The 19,640-nt window shown below is 45.2% G+C and overlaps 1 protein-coding gene and 2 non-coding genes across 3 annotated transcripts; all 3 read left to right on the top strand.

Moving 5' to 3' along the window:
- Positions 1 to 5,651: 5,651 nt before the first annotated feature.
- COMMD4 (COMM domain containing 4) lies at positions 5,652 to 10,091 on the top strand. The gene is made up of 8 exons (XM_037047000.1): positions 5,652 to 5,711; positions 7,983 to 8,054; positions 8,285 to 8,350; positions 8,554 to 8,593; positions 8,852 to 8,971; positions 9,130 to 9,210; positions 9,535 to 9,711; positions 9,798 to 10,091. Exons 1-8 carry the CDS (start codon positions 5,709 to 5,711, stop codon positions 9,836 to 9,838), a joined length of 600 nt encoding a protein of 199 aa, XP_036902895.1. The 5' UTR covers positions 5,652 to 5,708; the 3' UTR covers positions 9,839 to 10,091.
- A 3,163-nt stretch (positions 10,092 to 13,254) lies between these two features.
- LOC118987860 (U6 spliceosomal RNA) lies at positions 13,255 to 13,358 on the top strand. Its single transcript, XR_005066661.1, has one exon. It is a non-coding gene; the product is annotated as a U6 spliceosomal RNA (small nuclear RNA).
- Positions 13,359 to 18,749: 5,391 nt separating this feature from the next.
- LOC118987847 (U4 spliceosomal RNA) lies at positions 18,750 to 18,888 on the top strand. The gene has a single exon (XR_005066651.1). It is a non-coding gene; the product is annotated as a U4 spliceosomal RNA (small nuclear RNA).
- Positions 18,889 to 19,640: the final 752 nt, after the last annotated feature.

The following is a 19,640-nucleotide window of genomic DNA, read 5'->3' as shown; positions in this document are numbered from 1 at the left end:
TGACTTAAATCAATTCATTTTTAATGTATTTTATTGGTTTTGCTGTTGCAATTTTGTCCCAATTTTCCCAAGTTGTCCCAATTTTCCCACCTTTGTTCCCCTCCACCTAGTACCCAATTCCCTCCAGTAATCCCTCCCCTTAGTGCATGGCCATGAGTCATGCATATAAGTTCTTTCACTTCTCGATTTCATACACTGTTCTTAACATCCCCATCTATTCTGTACCTACCAACTTGTATTTTTTAATCCTTATACTTTTTCCCCAATCTCCACCTTCCCTCTCCCAACTGATAACCCTCCCTGTGATCCCCACACCTATGATTCTGTTTCTGTTCTGGTTGTTTCCTTAGTTGTTTTTGAGGTCCAACTGTTGATAGTTGTGAATTTATTACCATTTTAATGTTCATAGTTTTGATCTTCTTTTTCTTAAATAAGTCCCTTTAACATTTCATATAATAAGGGCTTGGTAATGAACTCCTTTAGCTTGATCTCATCTGGGAAGCACTTTACCTGCCCTTCAATTGTAAATGATAGTTTTGCTAGACAGAGTAATCTAGGTTGTACATCCTTATTTTCATCACTTTTTGAATACTTCTTGCCAGCTCCTTCTAGCCTGCAAAGTTTCTTTTAAAAAAATCATGAGAGTCTTATGGGAACTCCTTTGTTGGTAACTATCTGCTTTTCAGATTTTGTCTTTACTTTTAACCTTTGGCATTTTAATTATGATGTGTCTTGGTGTGGTCCTCTTTGGGTCCATCTTGTTTGGGACTCTCTGCTTCTTGAATTTGTATGTCCATTTCCTTCACAAAAGTAGGGAAGTTTTCTTTCATTATTTTTAAAGATATTTTCAATTGCTTGCTCTTTTTCTTCTTCTAGCACCCCTATGATTCAAACATTGGTATGTCTGAAGTTGTCCCAGAGGCTTCTGAACTTATCCTTGTTTTTTTCTATTTTTTTCTGCTTACTGTTCTGATTGAATATTTTTTCTTCCTTGAATTCCAAACCATTGATTTGATTCTCAGCTTCATCCGCTACCACTGTTGTTTCCCTGTGAAATTTGTATTACACTTTGTGTAACCTTCACTTCTGCCTGGGTCTCTTTTAAATGCTGCTGAAGTACCCAATGAGTCCCTTGAGCATCCTAATAACCAGTGTTTTGAACACTGGTTAGACTGCTTTTCTCCATTTTGTTTAGTTCTTTTTCTGGAGTTTTGTTCTCTTCTTTCACTTGGGTCATGTTTCTTTTTCTTTTTCTTTTGGCAGCCTTCGTGTGTGTGTGTGTGTTAAACTAGGTAGAGATACTACATCTACCAGGCTTGGTAGATGTAGTATCCCCTATTATCCAAGCTGGGTACTCAAGGTGGGCCCACTGTGTGGGCTGTGTACACCTTCCTGTTATAATCGAGCCTAGATTGCTATTGGCATATCCAAGGTCAGCTACTACTTGTGTTCTGCCCACAGTCACACAGCATTAACTACAAAAGTGATCTATAGATGGCTGCTACTTGGAGATGCCCAGGAGAGGACAAGCTGTGAACCCAGGCTGGGCCTGGGGCAACTTAGCAAGAGGGCATAGAGCTCACTAAAGACAGATGATGCTTGTTGAGAGAATTTAAGAAAATCTGAATCATTGGCCAGTACAAGCCATTCATATGGAGGAGGTGGGGGACTAAACAATGATGGGAAAAATACAATAAAGATTAAATAAAAAAATATTTAAAAAGAAAAGCCACTGGAAACAGCTTGGGTGGGCCTGAAAGTTGGGTGGAGCAGGACCTCAGGGAATCAATAGGGTGGGGCAGTGTTAGCCAGGTTGATGGAATCTCAAGTTTGCTGCCCCGCCTTGTTCTGTGGGGGATGGGCTCAGAAAGGGAACAATGGCCTCTGCCAGCTCTTCTGTCTGGGAGAAAGTTGCTCCCCAGCTCTTGCCCTGATGCCAGACAATTCAGTTCTTCTCCATGTCTCTGATACCTTTCAATCTGCTGGCCTGGTTCAGAGGGAGTAAGTCTAAGTAAGTCTGAGTGAGAACCCTTTAAGAGATACTGCCTGGGATTCTAGAAATTTGTCTTCCACATCCTCAATCCCTACTGGTTTTTACACCCAGAAGTTATGGAGATTTACCTTCCTGGCAGTGGAAACCTGGGCTGCGGGGGCCTGGACCCCTTTCCTGAGATATCCCTTTCAATTTTTATCTGCCACACATGGGTTGGGACTAGCTTATTCGTTGTCTCTGTCCTTCCTACCAATCTCAGTGTGGTTTCTTTAATTCCATAGTTTAGGATTTCCATTCAGCTCAATTTCTGATGGTTCTGAATGGTGGTTGTTCTATAGTTTAGCTGTAACTTTGATGTGGTTGTGCGAGGAGGTGAGCCATGTTTACCAATGCTGCCATCTTGACCGGCAGTCCCCCCTCAATTCAATTCAGAGCACACAGGTTAAGGGCTCAGTTCCCCAAGATTGCACCCACTTCAGACAGTAATTCCAAGTTAGTGAGTCCCCATGAGTTATCCACATGTCTGATTTGGCTAGAAATCGGGGCCTCACAACCCCTTCCACAGGTTTAACAATTTACTAGAGTAGTCTTCTGCCAAGATGGAGGCATAGGTGGAAACACTGTGCCTTCTCCCACAACTAAGTTTGAATACAACAAAGGTCTGGAGAACAAAGACACAGCCAAAAGACAGAAAATTGAATTATATGGAAGTCCGACAACCACTAACCGTTCAACGGGGACAGTAAGAGGGGCGGAGCCAGCAGTGGAGCAGGGTAGGGCAGAAAAGATCCCCAGACCCAGGCGCGCAAGTGGCCTGGACCCAGTCAGGGTGTGGGGCAGACTGACCGCAGTCGCACATTCGCACACAGTGAGACAGACCACGCAGGCACCGCTGACAGCGGTGGCACACTTGTGTGCAGTGGGACGAAACGTGTGGGCCCAGTGACAGTGGCAGCTGCAGCACCGGTGGGGGCCGCGGCAGGAGACGGCAGACAGACGCCATTGTTCCTGGTTGACCCCGCCCCCACAGACAACGTCACAACCCAGCGACTGAATTGCCCTGCTCTAGTGAACACCTTAGGGCTCCGATCCTGCTATGGAACAGGCACGAACAGCCCAAAAGATGGCGCAAGAAGAACTCAAAGTCCCAGAGCCGATAACTCTAAGCGACCAAGAAATTGCCAGCCTCTCAGAAGCACAGTTCATGACACTGTTTATCAGGATGCTCACAGAACTGGTTGGTTATAGTCACAAATTAGAGGAACATATGAAGGCTAAACTAATTGAAATGAAGGGAGATGTCCAGGAAACCAATAGCAATGGAAAGGAAACTGGGACTCAAATCAATGGAATGGACCAGAAGGAAGAAAAAAATGACCAAACAGAAGGATATGAAGAAACAAGAATTCAAAAAAATGAGGAGAGGCTTAGGAACCTCCAGGACATCTTTAAACGTTCCAACATCCGGATTATAGGGGTACAGAAGGGGGAAAGAAACAGCCACGAGTGGAAAACGTATTTGAACAAATAATAAAGGAGAACTTCCCCAATCTGGCAAAGGAAATAGACTTCCAGGAAATCCAGGAAGCTCAGAGAGTCCCAAAGAAGTTGGACCCAAGAAGGAACACACCAAGGCACATCATAATTACATTAGCCAAGACTAAAATGAAGGAGAGAATCCTAGAAGCAGCAAGGGATAAGGGGACAGTCACCTACAAAGGAGTACCCATCAGACTGTCAGCGGATTTCTCAAAAGAGACCTTACAGGCAAGAAGGGGCTGGAAAGAAGTATTCCAAGTCATGAAATCCAAAGACCTACAGCCAAGATTGCTTTATCCAGCAAAACTTTCATTTAGAATGGAAGGACAGATAAAGTGCTTCTCAGATAAGGTCAAGTTCAAGGAGTTCATCATCACCAAGCCCTTATTATATGAAATGCTAAAGGGACTTATCTAAGAAAAAGAAGATGAAAAATATTAACAGTGAAAGGACAGCAAACTCACAGTTATTAACAACCATACCTAAAACAAAAGCAAACCTAAAGGACAGCTAGATCAGGAGTGGAACCACAGAAATGAAGAACGCATGAAGGGTTAGCAACTGGGGAGTGGGAGGAGAAGGAGGGAGAAGGTACAGAAAATAGCATAGACAGTAGGTAGAAAATAGGGGGGAGGGCAAGAATAGTAGGGGAAATATAGAATCTAAAGAACTTGAGACACGTGGTTATAAACTAAGGGGGGGAGAATGGTGGGGGAGGGAGTGTGTGGGTGGAGGGGAATGAAGGGGGGGAATAGAACAACTGTAATGGTATAATCAATAAAATATATATATAAAATTAAAAAAATAAAATAAAAATTTTCTTGAGTATGGTGTATTTTAATATGGCTGACTTCAACATGTCGATGTTTATGATTCTTAAAAAGCTCTTTATAAATGAGATCATCACTTCCCAGCCTTTTGGCTAAGATCAAGTGTATAAATGAGATCATAATTAGCACGAATTGGGAAACTTTCCAGCTCTTATTCTTCCTAGAGCATTTAATTGTTACGGGCTTTATCTGTCCTTTGAAACCTTAGAAGCCCACAGCAAAAGAGCCACAGCTCTTTTGGGTTTGGGGTATGGGGTTGAGGCCAGACACGCACTCAAGAGAGGTCTCAAACTGTTCCATTTCTTGATTGGTTATTAGCCTATTCTCTTACGTATCTTTGTTGTTGCTGCTGGTTTGGAGGGTTTTGTTGTTGTTGCTTTACCTCGTCATGTGAATATTGGAAACTTGGTTTTCCTAGACCATCTATTTGCTGAAACTCACCAGTAAGCAAACTAATGCAATTAAAACAACATATTGTCTCCCATTTTATCAGGCAAATTTAAGATAAAACATCTAATGTTGGTGAGGCCGTAGAGAAAGTGTTCTCCTGAGCATGTTGTTACTGCCCTCTTCGCTAGGCAATTACGGGGGTTTTCATCAAAAGGAAAGAAAATACCCAGGCACTTGAGATATCTGGGGTACTAATAATGCTGTTATTTTATGTGGGTACAGGTGACGTGGTGAGTACAGTTTATAAAAACTGACTAAGCTTTGTACTGATACGATGTACAGTCTTCCATATGTGTATTATATTGTAATAACCTTTTAAAAACATGGCTTTCGGTCCTGGCTGGTGGGGCTCAGTAGATTGAGCAACCAGCTAAGAACTAAAAGGTCACAGGTTCAAGTCCCAGTCAGGGAGCATGCCTGGGTTGCAGAACAGGTTGAGGAGTACAAGAGACAATATCTCTCGTGCACTGATATCTCTCGGTCTCTCCCTCTCTTTCTCTCCTCCCCACCCAAAATAGAAAAATTTTAAAATCTTTAAAATAAAAAATATTTATATATAGCTGTACTTACCTGTGACCTGAGGTCCCTTTTAAGGCAATTACATCCGGCTCCAGGGCTCCTGATCCCTTAACTCAAACAAATTAAATACCTTCTGCTTCCTATTTTCTAGTATTTCTGGGTCCCTCCGTTAAAATGGAGGTGGCGCCGGTCATTTTCCCGGAGGGTTTCCGGGGAGACCGAAAACGTGCCCCAGTATTCCACCCCTTGGAAACTCCGGGTCTGAAAGACTGCCCCGCCCCACGCTGGGAGGCCCGCGCCAGAGTCACGTGGCCCCGGCCTCAGCTGACCCCGAGACACCCGGAAGAAGAAAGTCCCGGGCCGGGCTTACTGGCGCTATGGTGAGCTTTCGGGGACGCGAGGAAGGGGTGCAGGACCGGCAGGGCAGCGTCCGCCGGGTCTCGTGGACTGCCCCTGTGTAAGGGTGGGGCGCGGGTTCGAGGAGTTGGGGAAGCCGCGCTACCTCCTCTGCAAACACCTCGGGTGCCGTCGTGCGGGCCGGGAGGCTGCGACAGAGAAGCCCCGGACCCCTGCCGGCAACCGGCTGGGCCGGACCGGCCGGCTGCGTGCGAGTCCCGGCGCTGCCTTCGCGTGTAGGAAGCGCCTCGTCCCTGCGGGGCGCGTCTAGCGCTCTTCCGGAGCGGTAGTCCTCCCAGGCCTTCCCTGGCTCCCACAGGACCTCCCAGAGGTGCCCACTTCCAGCCCTCCTGTGGCACTGGGCAAGAACTTGCTTAGAATTAGGCTGAATCTAATCATTCTTAACTGTTAAGGAGGCCCTCTCTTCCCAGAGACAGGAAGGAGTAGGTTTGGGCTCGGGACTTCCGACGCGTCTATCCATTCATTCCTGCAGCAGATTTTGAGTGCTTACACTATTCCATGCACCGCACCGGGCACTGAGACTTCTGCTACATAAGGGAAGGGCAAAATTGGAGACTGCATTGGCAGTCATAATTAAGACTTAAGAGGGAGGAGACCTAACTGTACCGCAAGCATAGTGTTAGGACAGGATCCTGAGGGCCCCGGGGCAGGAGGGAGAGCTGGATCCCTGCATTGAAGTTCATCTGCCAGGAGTTAGAAGTCAGGAGGTCGGGGCTATAGAGAGCATGGCTTCCTAGGAACATGCATTTTCCCCAGTTGGAAGAGTATAAACTGAAGGTTAGTGAAAGATGAGGCTGGATAGGTAAGCAAAGACCAAAGCTTACTGCGCCTCGACAGGCACGTAAAGGAGTCTGAACTTTAAGAAGAGGGCACCGGGAACATAGGAAGATCCTTTTGGCTAACTTATGAAGGGAACAAGAGAGGAGCAGAGAGCCCAGGCTGGGGCATCAGACCCCCAGGAGATGGCGGTGACCTGAGTTAGGGTGGAGAAAGTGGAGATAGAAGCTGAGGGAGTCAGCGGGGCTCAGGCACTAAATGCAGGAAGGAAAAGAAAAGAGGTGTCTGGGTTTGGTTCCCAGGTGGTTGCGCTCAGTGGGGTGGGAAACCCAGTAGGGTGAGCAGGTGTCAGTGGGAAGAGCATCAGTTTTGCCAGGTTTGTTCCCAGCCGCGGTAGATGTGTGGAAAAATGGACATGTATGTTGGTGTTGGCCAGAGTTTTGCAAGGCAAACAGGACAAAGGACATCTGATCAGGGCAATGGAGGATACAGGCAAGATGAGATTGACAGAGTGAGTTTGCCTTCTAACAGAAAAGAGAATAAACAGCCCTGGCTGGTGTAGCTTAGTGGATTGAGCGCGGGCTTGCGAACCACATGATCTCAGTTCGATTCCCAGTCAGGGCACGTGCCTGGGTTGCAGGCCAGTTCCCAGCAGGGGACTCACGAGAGGCAACCATACATTGATATTTCTCTCCTTCTCTCCTTCCCTTCCCCTCTAAAGATAAATAAATAAAATCTTAAAAAAAGAATAAATAATAAAATGTGATATGTGCTGTGATAATTGCTGTGGAGATCAAGAAAGAAGCATAAGGGTAGTAAACATGATAGTAAAGAGTGGTTTTATTTTTTTAACATCTTCATTGAGAAATAACATGCAAATATACAGTTCCATATATTTTGACATGTGTGTGCTCATGAAAACATTACTAGGATCAAGATAATGAACACTTCCATTGGCCCCTGAAATTTCCTTGTACAAGAGGCTATTTTAGAAAGTATAGTCAGAGAAGGCTGGTCAGAAAAGGTGTCATTTGGACAGAGATCTGAATAAAATGAGAGGTCAAGCAAGCCACAAGGACGATTGGAATGTGCCTGGTGTAACAGGAACAGCAGGAAAGCCAGTGTGGCTGGAGCCAGGGAGGAAAAGGTGATGAGAGAGGTCACTGGCTGTGAGGCCAGGGACTTTGTTTTGTTTCATGGGATCTACCACAGAGTAGGCACCCAGTCGATATTTGCCAAAGAAATTAACTCCTGGGATAGGCATCAGAACAAGGGCCAGTGGGAGGGTGGGTTGGGGAAAGGGTTCTCCAAACAGCCTAGTATCAGGAAGATCAAGTGGCCAGAAGGCATCCATCTTGGACAGGGAGCAGGGGTCCCTGAGGAACAGTAGTGTGGGAGACACTTGGCCACACCTCAGTCCTCCCTCCAGCCTGACTGCTTGCCTCCCTCTTGTGCAGAGGTTCCGGTTCTGCGGTGATCTGGACTGTCCCGACTGGGTCCTGGCGGAGATAAGCACACTTGCCAAGATTGTTGAGTGCACCGGGTCTTCTTGGGGGTGGGGAGGATAGAGGCATTGTGGGTGGGGGCTCTGGGACTGGAGGGAGGGTGGTGAGGTCACTCTGGGGCCTGGGCCACAGCGCTCTCAGCTCATCCTAGCATGTTGTGTGACTGATCACGTGGCTGACCCTCTCTGAGTAGGCCCCCCAGCATGGAGGGGTGAGGTGGGCCAGTCTGGCTGATGTAAGGCCTTCCCCTCCAGTCCTCTGTGAAGTTGAGGCTACTGTGCAGCCAGGTGCTGAAGGAGCTTCTGGGACAGGGGATTGATGTGAGTGCCTGGCCCAGCAATGCTTTGTCCCACAACCCAATGACCCCTACTGTCCCGAGAGTGCCCCAGACCAGGGAGGGGGGTGATCAGCCTCATGCCCTCCCTGGTCACTTCCCATTATTACCACAAAATCTGGATTGTGGAGGTAGGGAGGGGTAGCAAGCAGGGGTCTGGCACCCCTAAGGGCCTGCTTCCCCCAACAGTACGAGAAAGTCCTGAAGCTCACTGCCGATACCAGATTTGGTGAGTACCCCACTGACTCCACAGACCTTTGGGCAACTGTGGCTCCTTGGCCTGAGGCCTGGTCCAGAGGCACCCCCTCCCAGCATCCTGCCCTGACCCACCTCCGCAGAAGAACCTGAGAAGTTGACAGTCCTGCCCCCAGAGTCCTCTACCAGCAGTAGCAGTGCTCTTTGCTCAGGGAGGCCTGGGGGTTGTGAGCCGAAGATAGTACGGCAACAAAGGTGGCTGGGGCCACAGTGACACCTTGGGTCTCCCCAGAGTCGGGTGATGTGAAGGCCATGGTGGCAGTACTGAGTTTCATCCTCTCCAGTGCGGCCAAGCATAGTGTGGATGGCGAGTCGTTGTCCAGTGAATTGCAGCAACTGGGGCTACCTAAAGGTATGGGAACCTGGGAAGGCCAAGGGCTGCGGGGCAGCAAGCCAGCCTGTGTGACCCTGAGATGTACCCTGCCCTCTCTGGGCCAGGACCCTGAGACCTGCCCTCTGAGCAGCCCCAGTACCCATCTACTGCTCAGGGGACCTCCATTCTGCCCCTAGAGCACGCAGCCTGCCTGTGTCGCTGTTACGAGGAGAAGCAAAGCTCCCTGCAGGAGCACCTGCGGGCCTGCAGCCTGCGTGGTGAGTGTTGAATCAGCCAAGGTGAAGTCTGGGTTCCAGTCTGGAACGTGTGTGTAGTATGGGAGGTACTGTCCTCCGAAGAGGTCATGGTCGCATGTCACTTAAGTCACAGAGCCGGGACTCTTGACTTTAGTCTGGTTTCTTTCCTCTGAGATCTGCTGTGGATAATCTGAGCTCCTAATTATTGAGTACTTCCTTTGGGTCAGAGGTCAAAGAAATGAGAGCTTCTCAAAGGCCACACAGCCTTGAAGAGTTGAGGGCTGAGTAGGGGGTGGGCTGAGAACTGTCTGGCCATGAGGCTGAGGACCCCGGCCCGTCTTGCAGTGAACCGGCTGGCAGGTGCGGGCTGGCGGGTAGACTACATCCTGCGCTCCAGCCTGCTGCAGTCTGTGGAAGAGCCCCTGGTGCGCCTGAGGCTGGAAGTGGCAGCTGCCCCGGATGCCCCGGCCCAGGTTGTTGCCCTGTCCCTCTCAGCAGACAAGTTCCAGGTCCTCCTGGCAGGTAAGGCTCAGCTGAACCCAGAGGGCTTAGGGGCTCTCCCAGATGCGACCTGACTGCTGCCCAACTCCCTGCCTTTTGCCCTTTAGAACTGAAGCAGGCTCAGACCCTCATGAGCTCCCTGGCTTGAGGACAAGAGTGTTTGTGGCCCACAGGGAGCTGGCCTACCCGTGTTGAGTAGCTGCTCTCTGAACTTCTTTTCATGACCCCAGGTCCAGGACCCTTGAGGCCTGGCCCCCCGGATCTCTGGCTTTCTAGGTTCCTGTCTTGAGAATTAAGCATAAGGGTTCTGAGGACTTTTCCAATACTGTCTTCTCTTCCCCATGAAAGATACTTGTCGATGGTTTTTCTGAGCAGGAAGAATAAACTGAAGTGTAAAGGAGTATGTGCCTAGATTTCTTTCAGGTTCACATCAAAGGCTTTCATGAGAGAGACCCAGGTAACATGGACCTCCCTGGCCCGTCACTCATCCTCTCTCTTCAACTGCTGACTGAAGCAGGTCAGCGGGGAGGCACACAGAGGACCGAAATGGAACATGGAACAACAGCTTGTCTGTAGGGCAAGTCAGAGTTGTAGCTCCCAGTCCTCTGGTGCTCTTGGCTGGGCCCTCTCTGTTGGTCCGTAGGCTGGCAGCAAGCAGTGGCCCCAGTGCCAGGTGCCCCAAGTAGAGAAAGGAGAGGACCTCGTCTCCCTGCTGTCTTCTGTAAGAAGAGGGAATGGCCCATGCCCGAACCACTCCCTGGCATGAATGGTTATGGGCTGAGTGTGCCCCCCCTCAAATTCCTGTGTTGTCAAAGCCCTAACTCCCAGTGAGATGGTTTTAGGAGATGGGGTCTTTGGGAGGTGATTATGTTTACATGAGTTTAAGAGAGTAGGACCCTTATGAGGTGCCTCTTTTAGTTCCTTATAAGAAGAGAAAGACACACTCTCCACAAGCCTGTACCGAGGAAAGGCCTCCAGAAAACACAGCAAGAAGGCAGGAGAGGACTCTCACCAGGAACCAAATCCAGTAGCTCCTTGATCTTAGACTTAGATGTCTGTCGTTAAAGCCGCCCAGTTTATGATACGTTGTTAAAGCAGCCTGAGCAGAGTAAAACAAATGGCCTCCAAGGGCTGACTTAAACCAACCAGGGCTCCTCGTGTAAGAGACTAATTCCAAGGCTGGGAGAGGGAGAATACAAGGTGAACGTAGAACATCTTAGGAAACAATCAAAGAATAATGAATCATTTCAAAGGGAGCCAACTGGCCAAAGACTGGACCATTTAGGCATCAAAAGGGTGAGGGCTGACTCTGTTCCTGACTTCTGCTTTTGAACTAAGGGAGCAGATGTGCTTTACCTGATTCCTCCATTAGGCGCGTCTCCAATCCTTGGACTGAAATGTAAGAGAGAAGAAGGGAGACTGGCTAGGATTCTCAGGACTCCAGTAACACAGCAAAGTATTCCTTAGATTTTCTTTCTGCTTCATGTATCCTGGGCTGGGTGCTAGAGAAGTAGTAACCTGGAAATGGCAACCCACAGGCATAAATGAATTACATACATACATCATACATACACACACACACACACATCCAACAAAGTCTGCACTCTCTTGCCAAAGGACCAGGAAACAGGTGGCACAGCAAGATAGCAATCTCGTGGAAGTAACCTCTGTGCTTCACCCACACACGGGCAGCTTCTCCACACAGCAGCAGAGACTGAGTGGGGCATAGACCCCCAAGGCAGTTAGGAGGCAGCCTCCCCTTTTCCTACTGGCACTGTGTCAGAGGAGGCCTGCTTTAAAAGAGACGATTAAGATCCAGAGTCTCATAATACCCAAAATGTGCAGGATTCAATTAAAATACTCATCATACCAAGAACCAAGAAAATCCCACATGAGAAAAGAACCAATGCCAACACTAATATGACTCAGGTACTAGAATTCTGTGTTGATTTTTAAAACAGCTATCATGAATGTGCTTTAAGTCTCGGCAAAGAAGTAGAAGATATAAAGAACCAGATAGAAATTTTAGAACTGAAAGCTACAATAACCAAAGTAAATCTCAATGGATGTGCTTAACAGTAGAAGAAAGGTCAATAGAAATTACCCGAGTTGAACAACAGAGAGAAAATAGCTTGGAAAACAAACATAAAAAAAATAAAAATACCTCAGAGAACTGTAGGTAATAACAAAAGATCTAATATTTGTGTCATCACAGAGTCCAAGAAGGTGAAGAGGAAGAGGGTGGGACAGAAAAAGTATTGAAAGAAATAATGGCTAAAAAAAGGGGGGGGGGATTTTACTACAGAGTTAACAAGCACAATAGACCCCACATAGGTCAGAAGCAAAGAAATCCATGCCATAATCAAACTTCTGAAAACTAAAGAAAAAACAGTTTTGAAAGCAGCAAAAGAGAAATGACATCTTATCTACAGGGGGAAAACAGAATAATAGTGAATTTGTCATCAGAAAACAGAGGCCAGAAGGATGAAGCACAGCTTTTTCAGGCCCTGAAAGGAAATCATCAGTCCAGAATTCTATATTCAGTGCAAATTAACTCAAGAATTAAAGGAGAGTCCTGGCTAGTGTGGCTTAGTGGATTGAGCACGGGCCTGCGAAGCAAAGGGTGGCTAGTTGATTCCCAGTCAGGGCACTTGCCTGGGCTGTGGGCCAGGTCCCCGGTAGGGGGCCTGTGAGAGGCAGCCACACATTGATGTTTCTCTTCCTTCCCTTCCCCTTTCTCTAAAAATAAATAAGTAAATAATTTTTTAAAAAGGGGAAATCAAGACATGCTCAGATGGTAAGGGAGGTAAGGTTTCTACACTGCACTCAAATTGACAAAACGTAGTTTTGTGTATAATGTGGGTCCTTAATATGGTCAATAGGTTCTGTAACTTTAAGTGAAACAGTATATAACAAAACCAATTTTACCATAAGCTAATTGATATAAACAAAAGTTAAGTTCCTACAGCATCTCATCTGCTATATGTGGAGGGACCATTTCAAAAGCTGTATGCTTCAGTGTAATACACTAAAAAACAATTTAGATACAGTAACTGGAATTCTAAAAAAATCTTCAAGTAGCGCACAGGAAGGCAAAAAAAGAAAAAAATGGAATAAACACAAAAAAGTGGGGCAGATAAAAAAAGACATGAAAGTTCTAGATCTCATCAACTGTATAATATTAGCTTCATTTCCCAGGTAATTTTGCCTCTTCTATGTGACCACAGAATCCCACATGCACTTCTCTCATTGCTATTGTAACACGACATTGTAATTTTGTATTTAATCATTTGTTTCTTTTACCAGCCTGAGTTTTTTAAGGATGGGAATTGTGTTCCCTCAATAAAGAGGGCAGGGGGAGAGATAAGGGCTGCAATGGATTTAAAGATGTTGAAAGTAAAAAAAGAAGGCTGTGAGGCTGGTCCCTCACCCATGTGTGGTGGATAAAAATTTGGGAGGGATATCTCAGGAGTAAGGAGTCCCAGGCCCACACCAGGCCCCCCAGCCCAGGGTTCCAGTGCCAGGAAGGTAAGTACCTGCAATGACTGCAAAACCCAGAGGGGCGTGCTCGCTTCAGCAGCACATATACTAAAATTGGGATGATACGGGAGATTGCATGGCCTCTGGGCAAGGATGACATGCAAATTTATGAAGTGTTCCATATTAAAAAAAAAAGCCAGAGGGTGTTGAGTTGGTGGAAGAAACTGATGGAGCCCCAGGCAGTTCCTCTGCTCAGACTCACTCCCTCTGAGCTCCAGCACAGGGAGAGCAGCTTGAAAAGTACCAGTGGCATAGAGGGAGGGACTAAAGTGTCTGGCATCAAGGTAAGCAGAGGCCATTGTCCCTTTTCTAAACCCTCCACCCACAGAGCCAGAAGGCTGGTGCCATCTCTGAGACTCCCATCACTTGGTTAACACTGGTCCACCTCGGAGAACCCAGAACCTCTGCTCCACCTAAATTACTGGCCCACCCAAGCTGCTTTTCTGTATGAATGATTGGATGTGGCTTCATAAATTCCTAAATTGTCTCAAACAAATGACAGCTGGCTTCAGTGAGCCCCAGGCCTGGCAGCCAGCCTGGATTCACAGAATGGTTTCACTTAGGAATCGCTTGGAAGCCCAGCATAAGCAGCAGCCACCTCAGATTGCTTTATAGCTCAGGCTCCGTGGCCCTGGGCAAACTCAGGTGGGGGCTGAACTTGGCCTGCACCACCTGGGAAACCCCAAGCCAGCACACACTGTAGACAGTTACAGGCCATGTGGACACCTACTACATTAGGCCACACTACCAAGACATGGAGTCAAAGCAGCTCTACTAATACATAGAAACAAACCCAGGGAGGCTGCCAAAATGAGGAGAAAGAAACATGGCCCAAGTGAAAGAGCAGATCAAAATTCCAGAAAAAAGTGCTAAAGGAAATGAGAAGCAATCTATAAGATGCAGAGTTCAAAACTCTGATTATAATTATGCTCAAGGAACTTAGTGAGGACCTCAACAGCATAAAAAAGATCCAGTCAGAAATAAAGGATTTACTAGTTGAAATAAAGAACAACTTGCAGGGGAACACTAGAGTGGATGAAGCTGAGAATCAGATCAATGACATGGAACATAAGGAAGACAAACAAAAAACCAACCAGAACAAGAAGAAAAATATCCAAATAAAAATGAGGGCAGTATAAGCAGCCTCTGGAACAACTTCAAGAGGTCCAACATTCATATCATAGGGGTACCAGAGAGAGAAGAGGAAGAGCAAGAATTTGGAAATCTATTTGAGAAAATAAATAAAACTTCCCTAGTTTGGTATAGAAAATAGACATGCAAGTCCAGAAAGCACAGAGAGTTCCAAACAAGATGGATACAAAGAGGCCTATTCCAAAACACATCATAACTAAAATGCCAAAGGTTAAAGATAAAGAGAGAATCTTAAAAGCAGCAAGAGAAGTCATCTACAGGATCATCCCCATAAGACTGTCAGCTGATTTCTCAAAAGAAACTTTGCATGCTAGAAGGGATTGGCGGGAAATATTCAAAGTCACAAAAAGCAGGGACCTACGGCCAACATTGCTCTACCCAGAAAAGATGTCATTTAGAATCAAAGGGAAGGTAAAGAGCTTCCCAGACAAGAAAAAAACTAAAGGAGTTCATTGTCACCAAATCATTATTATATGAAATGTTAAAGGGACTTATTTAAGAAAAAGATCAAAACTCTGAAAAATAAAATCACAAAAAAATACAAATCTATTAACAATTGAATTTTAAAAATACCCAACAAACTAAGCCCTGGTTGTTGTGACTCGGTGGACTGAGGGCCAGCCTGCGAACCAGAGGGTTGCCAGTTCAGTTCCCAGTCAGAGCACATGCCTGGGTTGCAGGCCAGGTGCCTGGTTGGGGGCATACAAGAGGCCACTGGTTGATGTAGCTCTCATACATCAGTGTTTCTCCTCTTTCTTCCTTGTTTCCCATCTTTCTAAAAATAAAATGTTTTTAAAAACTAAGCAAACAAGAAGAACAGACAGAATCATGGACACAGAGAGTGTTTTGATGATTGCCAGATGTGAGTGGGGTGTAAAGAGAATGGACGAAGAGGTGAGGGTATTAAAAAGTTCAAAGAGGTAGTTACAGAGTAGCCATGAGGATGGAAAGTGCCACATAAGAAATGGAATAGCCAAAAAAATGTACATGCATGACCCATGGACATGAACAATGGTAGGGAGATTGCCTGAGGGAGTAGGGGGTGATGCATGAAGGGGGGAAGAGGGGAGAAAATCAGGAAAACTGTAGTAGCATAACCAATAAAATATAATTTTTAAAAATCTGAGTCCCTAAAAATCCCTGCCCCTCCCACTCCCCTGTTGCTAACCCTTCATGTGATCTCCATTTCTGTGGTTCCACTCCCAATCTAGCTGTCTTCTTAGTTTGCTTTTGTTTTAGGTGTGGTTCTTAATAACTGTGAGTTTGCTGTCCTTTCACTGTTCGTATTTTTTTATCTTCTTTTTCTTAGATAAGTCCCTTTAACATTTCATATGATAAGGGCTTGGCGATGATGAACTCCTTGAATTTGATCTTATCTGAGAAGCATTTATCTGTCATTCCATTCTAAATGAAAACTTCACTGGATAGAGCAATCTTGGTTGTAGGTCTTTGGATTCCATGACTTGGAATATGTCTTTCCAGCTCCTTCTTGCCTGTAAGATCTCTTTTGAGAAATCAGCTGACAGTCTGATGGGAGCTCCTTTGTAAATGACTGTCCCCTTATCTCTTGCTGCTTCTAGAATTCTCTCCTTCATTTTAATCTTGGCTAATGTAATTATGATGTGCGTTGGTGTGTACCTTCTTGGGTCCAACTTCTTTGGGATTCTCTGAGCTTCCTGGATTTCCTGGAAGTCTATTTTCTTTGCCAGATTGGGGAAGCTCTCCTTTATTTGGTCAAATAAGTTTTCCACTCATTGCTGTTCCTCTTCCTCTTCTGGTACCCCTGTAATTCGGATGTTGGAACGTTTAAAGATGTCCTGGAGGTTCCTAAGCCTCTCCTCATTTTTTTGAATTCTTGTTTCTTCATATCTTTCTGTTTGGTCAGTTTTTTCTTCCTTCTGGTCCACTCCCTTGATTTGAGTCCCAGTTTCCTTTCCATCACTATTGGTTTCCCGTGCATTTCCCTTCATTTCAATTAGTTTAGCCTTCATTTGTTCCTCTAATTTGTGACTAAAATCAACCAGTTCTGTGAGCATCCTGATCACCAGTGTTTTGAACTGTACACCTGATAGGTTGGCTATTTCTTGGTCGCTTAGAGTTATTGACTCTGGGCTTTGAGTTCTTCTTGAGCCATGATGTTTTGGTCTGTTTGTGCCTGTTATGTATGAGGGGCAGAGCCCTAGGTGTTCACCAGGGCGGGGCCACTCAGTGGCTGGGTTGTGACTCTGTATGTGGGGGCGGAGTCAAAGAGGGGCAATGGTGGTCCCCTCTGCTGCTTCCCGCTGCTGGGGCCTGCGCAGTCTGTCTCACTGCTCATTCCTTCACCTGGTTTATTGGTCTGGCTGAACGGTTCGTTGTTGTTGGACTTCTGTATAGTTCAATTTTCTATGTTTTGGTTGCATTTTTGTTACTAAAACTTTATTATTTTTAAACTTGGTTGTGCGAGGAGGCACAGTGTTTCCACCTATGCCTCCATCTTGGCCAGAAGTCTAAATAAATAAAATCTTTAAAAAAAAAAGGAAGGAATTCAGGATTTATCCTGTCTTAGTATTTCAGGATAACCAAATAGTCAATGAGGTAAAGCTCTTCTTTACAGAAGAATTCCAACTAATGTGGAAGAAGTGAAAGAATAAGAAAAGAACCATTTTGTGACTCCCAGTGAAATACTTGGTTGAGGCAGGATTATCAAGGATGCTAAAATCATATGATGAAAGGTGAATGTGATGTAAAACTGGGCATTTGTGTGGTGCCAAACAATCACCTCAAACAACCCAATGCCCCTTGGGTGGTAAGCAGATAAACACTCTGTCATGTCTACATAGTGGAATACTACTCAGCAATGAAAAGGATTGAATGATAAGCATAACAATCTGGATGAATCTCAATTACATTATACTAAGAGAAAGAAACCAGAATCAATGTATGTTAACTATAATTGAAAAGTATTTTTTAAAAAAGCACCCACTAAATTGTATGCCTGGAGCCAATACAAGATAATATTAAAAGTAAAGTCTAATTGAAAATTAAAATTTAAAACAGGTATCGAGTACACATAGCATTTTATAATGGTTTGCTTTACAAGTGTTTGCATGGACAGACTGCCTCTGCATCATGAATTAATATTCTAGAGTACTATTCAAGTAAGTTATACTTATTTAATTGATAAATCAATTTCTTATACTGATTTTTTAAAAAAGATAACACAAAGACAAATCAGACTCAAATGACTATATACTGAGGATTTCATTTATATGATGTTATAGAGAAGGCAAAACTATGGGACAGAAAGCAGATCCAGTGGTCACCAGAGCATAGGATGAAAGTGTAGATTACAAAGCTGCAATGGCAAATTTTTGGGGGGGGATGGAAATGTATTATCTCTTGATCATGGTGATGGTTTCATGAGTGTATGTATTTATCAAAACTTGCATTCTAGCCCTGGCTGGCATAGCTCAGTGGATTGAGCACGGGCCTGTGAACCAAAGGATAGTAGTGGTTTGATTCCCAGTCAGGGCACATGCCTGGGTTGCAGGCCAGTTCCCAGCAGGGGACGCACAAGAGGCAACCATACATTGATATTTCTCTCCTTCTCTCCTTCCTTTCCTCTCTAAAGATAAATAAATAAAATCTTTTAAAAAAACTTGCATTCTAAAAGGTGGATTTTACTGTATATGTACTATACCTTAATTTCAACAAAAAGTGACCAACCAGAAATCACCTCCATAGGTTACTTAGTGGTCAGAAGGTGTAAAATATTCCTTTACTCTACAGACGTCTGGCTGTCACAGCCTCATCTATGATCAATTTCAGCCTCACTAAAGTGGGACAGTCAGCTATTTGGGTGCCTCCTACTCTTACCGTGGTGGAGTCTGCAGTACAGAGCAGCATCTAAGAGATGTCCTTGAATATATGTAGCTGAGCCTTCCTTTGGATCTGACTCCCAGTGTGCAGGAAAAAGTAGATAGAGGAACAAGGCTGAAGAATGTTTGAGGAAACATTCAGAAAATCCCAGAATGCGATGGGGCATCTTAAAGAACAACTGGCCGGGACTCTTCAGAAAGATCAGTGTCATGGACACAAAGAAAAGGGAGTGAGATGGGAGGGTGGGGAGGGTGATTTCATCTAGATTAAAAGTGATTAGCCATGGCTGGTGTAGCTCAGTGGATTGAGCTCGGGCCTGTGAACCAGAGGATTTCGGTTTGGTTCCCCGTCAGGGCACATGCCTGGGTTGCAGGTCTGTTCCCAGCGGGGGATGCACGAGAGGCAACTATACGCTGATGTTTCCCTCTCTCCTTCCTTTTCCCTCTAATGATAGATAAATAAATAAAAAGACTTTAAAAAGTGATTATAAAGAGACATACATACCAAGCTCTGTGCAGTGGCCGTATTGCAGTCAATGAGGTTTATCCAATGTGTGATCATTGCTAAGTGAAAACTTTCCCTAAGGCCCTTCCACGACAGCGTGAAATATATAGGCACTGGCAATTTTTGACAGTCTCTATGGACACTGAGGAAAAAAATGGCATATAAACCTTGACTGGACTCTGCCTTGAACAAAAAGACATTTTGGGGACCAATTTGAATATGGACTAGCTGTTAGATGATATGAAGAAGTTATTGTTAAATTTATTAGGTATGATAAGGCACAGATTTTCAACCATTGTATAGCAGCGCACTGTTGTGCCGCGAGAATCTTTACAACATGCAATACCTGACTCTTTAGTCAGGGCACTGCCTCTTTTCCCTTAGACTGTCAAATAAAAAAATTACAACAGCCAACAAACAATAACCTTCAGATGTATGAATCTAGCACCAGATGAATGAATAAACAGTTTTTATTCATTCATATGGTATGAATGAATAAAACGTGTACCTATTTTTTTTGTCAGGTAGAAAAAATTAAATTTTCGGTGTGCCGCAGAATTTTAGTAATTTAGTTTATGTGTGCCAGAGATCAAAGGGTTGAAAACCTCTGGATAAAGGTATTGTGGCTTTGTAGGAAATTGCTTTTTAGAGCTGTGTGCTGAAGTATTAGGAATGAAATGCCAGAGTTTAACTTACAGTACTTCTGCCAAAACAAGTGAATTAATAGATGAAGGGGGATGAGGCAGAAGTCCTAGTATGAAGGGGAAAGTCATGTTTATGGGTCAAGCACACAGGAGGAAATGCAAACTCCTTTAAGAAGTCCCTGAGGCTTGATCTGAACTTGCTTGTGTCTGTCCTCACCTCCGAACACTGTCTCGGTTACACTCCAACCT

This window comes from Sturnira hondurensis, unplaced genomic scaffold (assembly GCF_014824575.4).
Source record: "Sturnira hondurensis isolate 20B ecotype Veracruz unplaced genomic scaffold, ASM1482457v3 Scaffold0005329, whole genome shotgun sequence".
Lineage (NCBI taxonomy): Eukaryota > Metazoa > Chordata > Mammalia > Chiroptera > Phyllostomidae > Sturnira > Sturnira hondurensis.
This window is presented reverse-complemented; position numbering and strand designations above follow the sequence as displayed.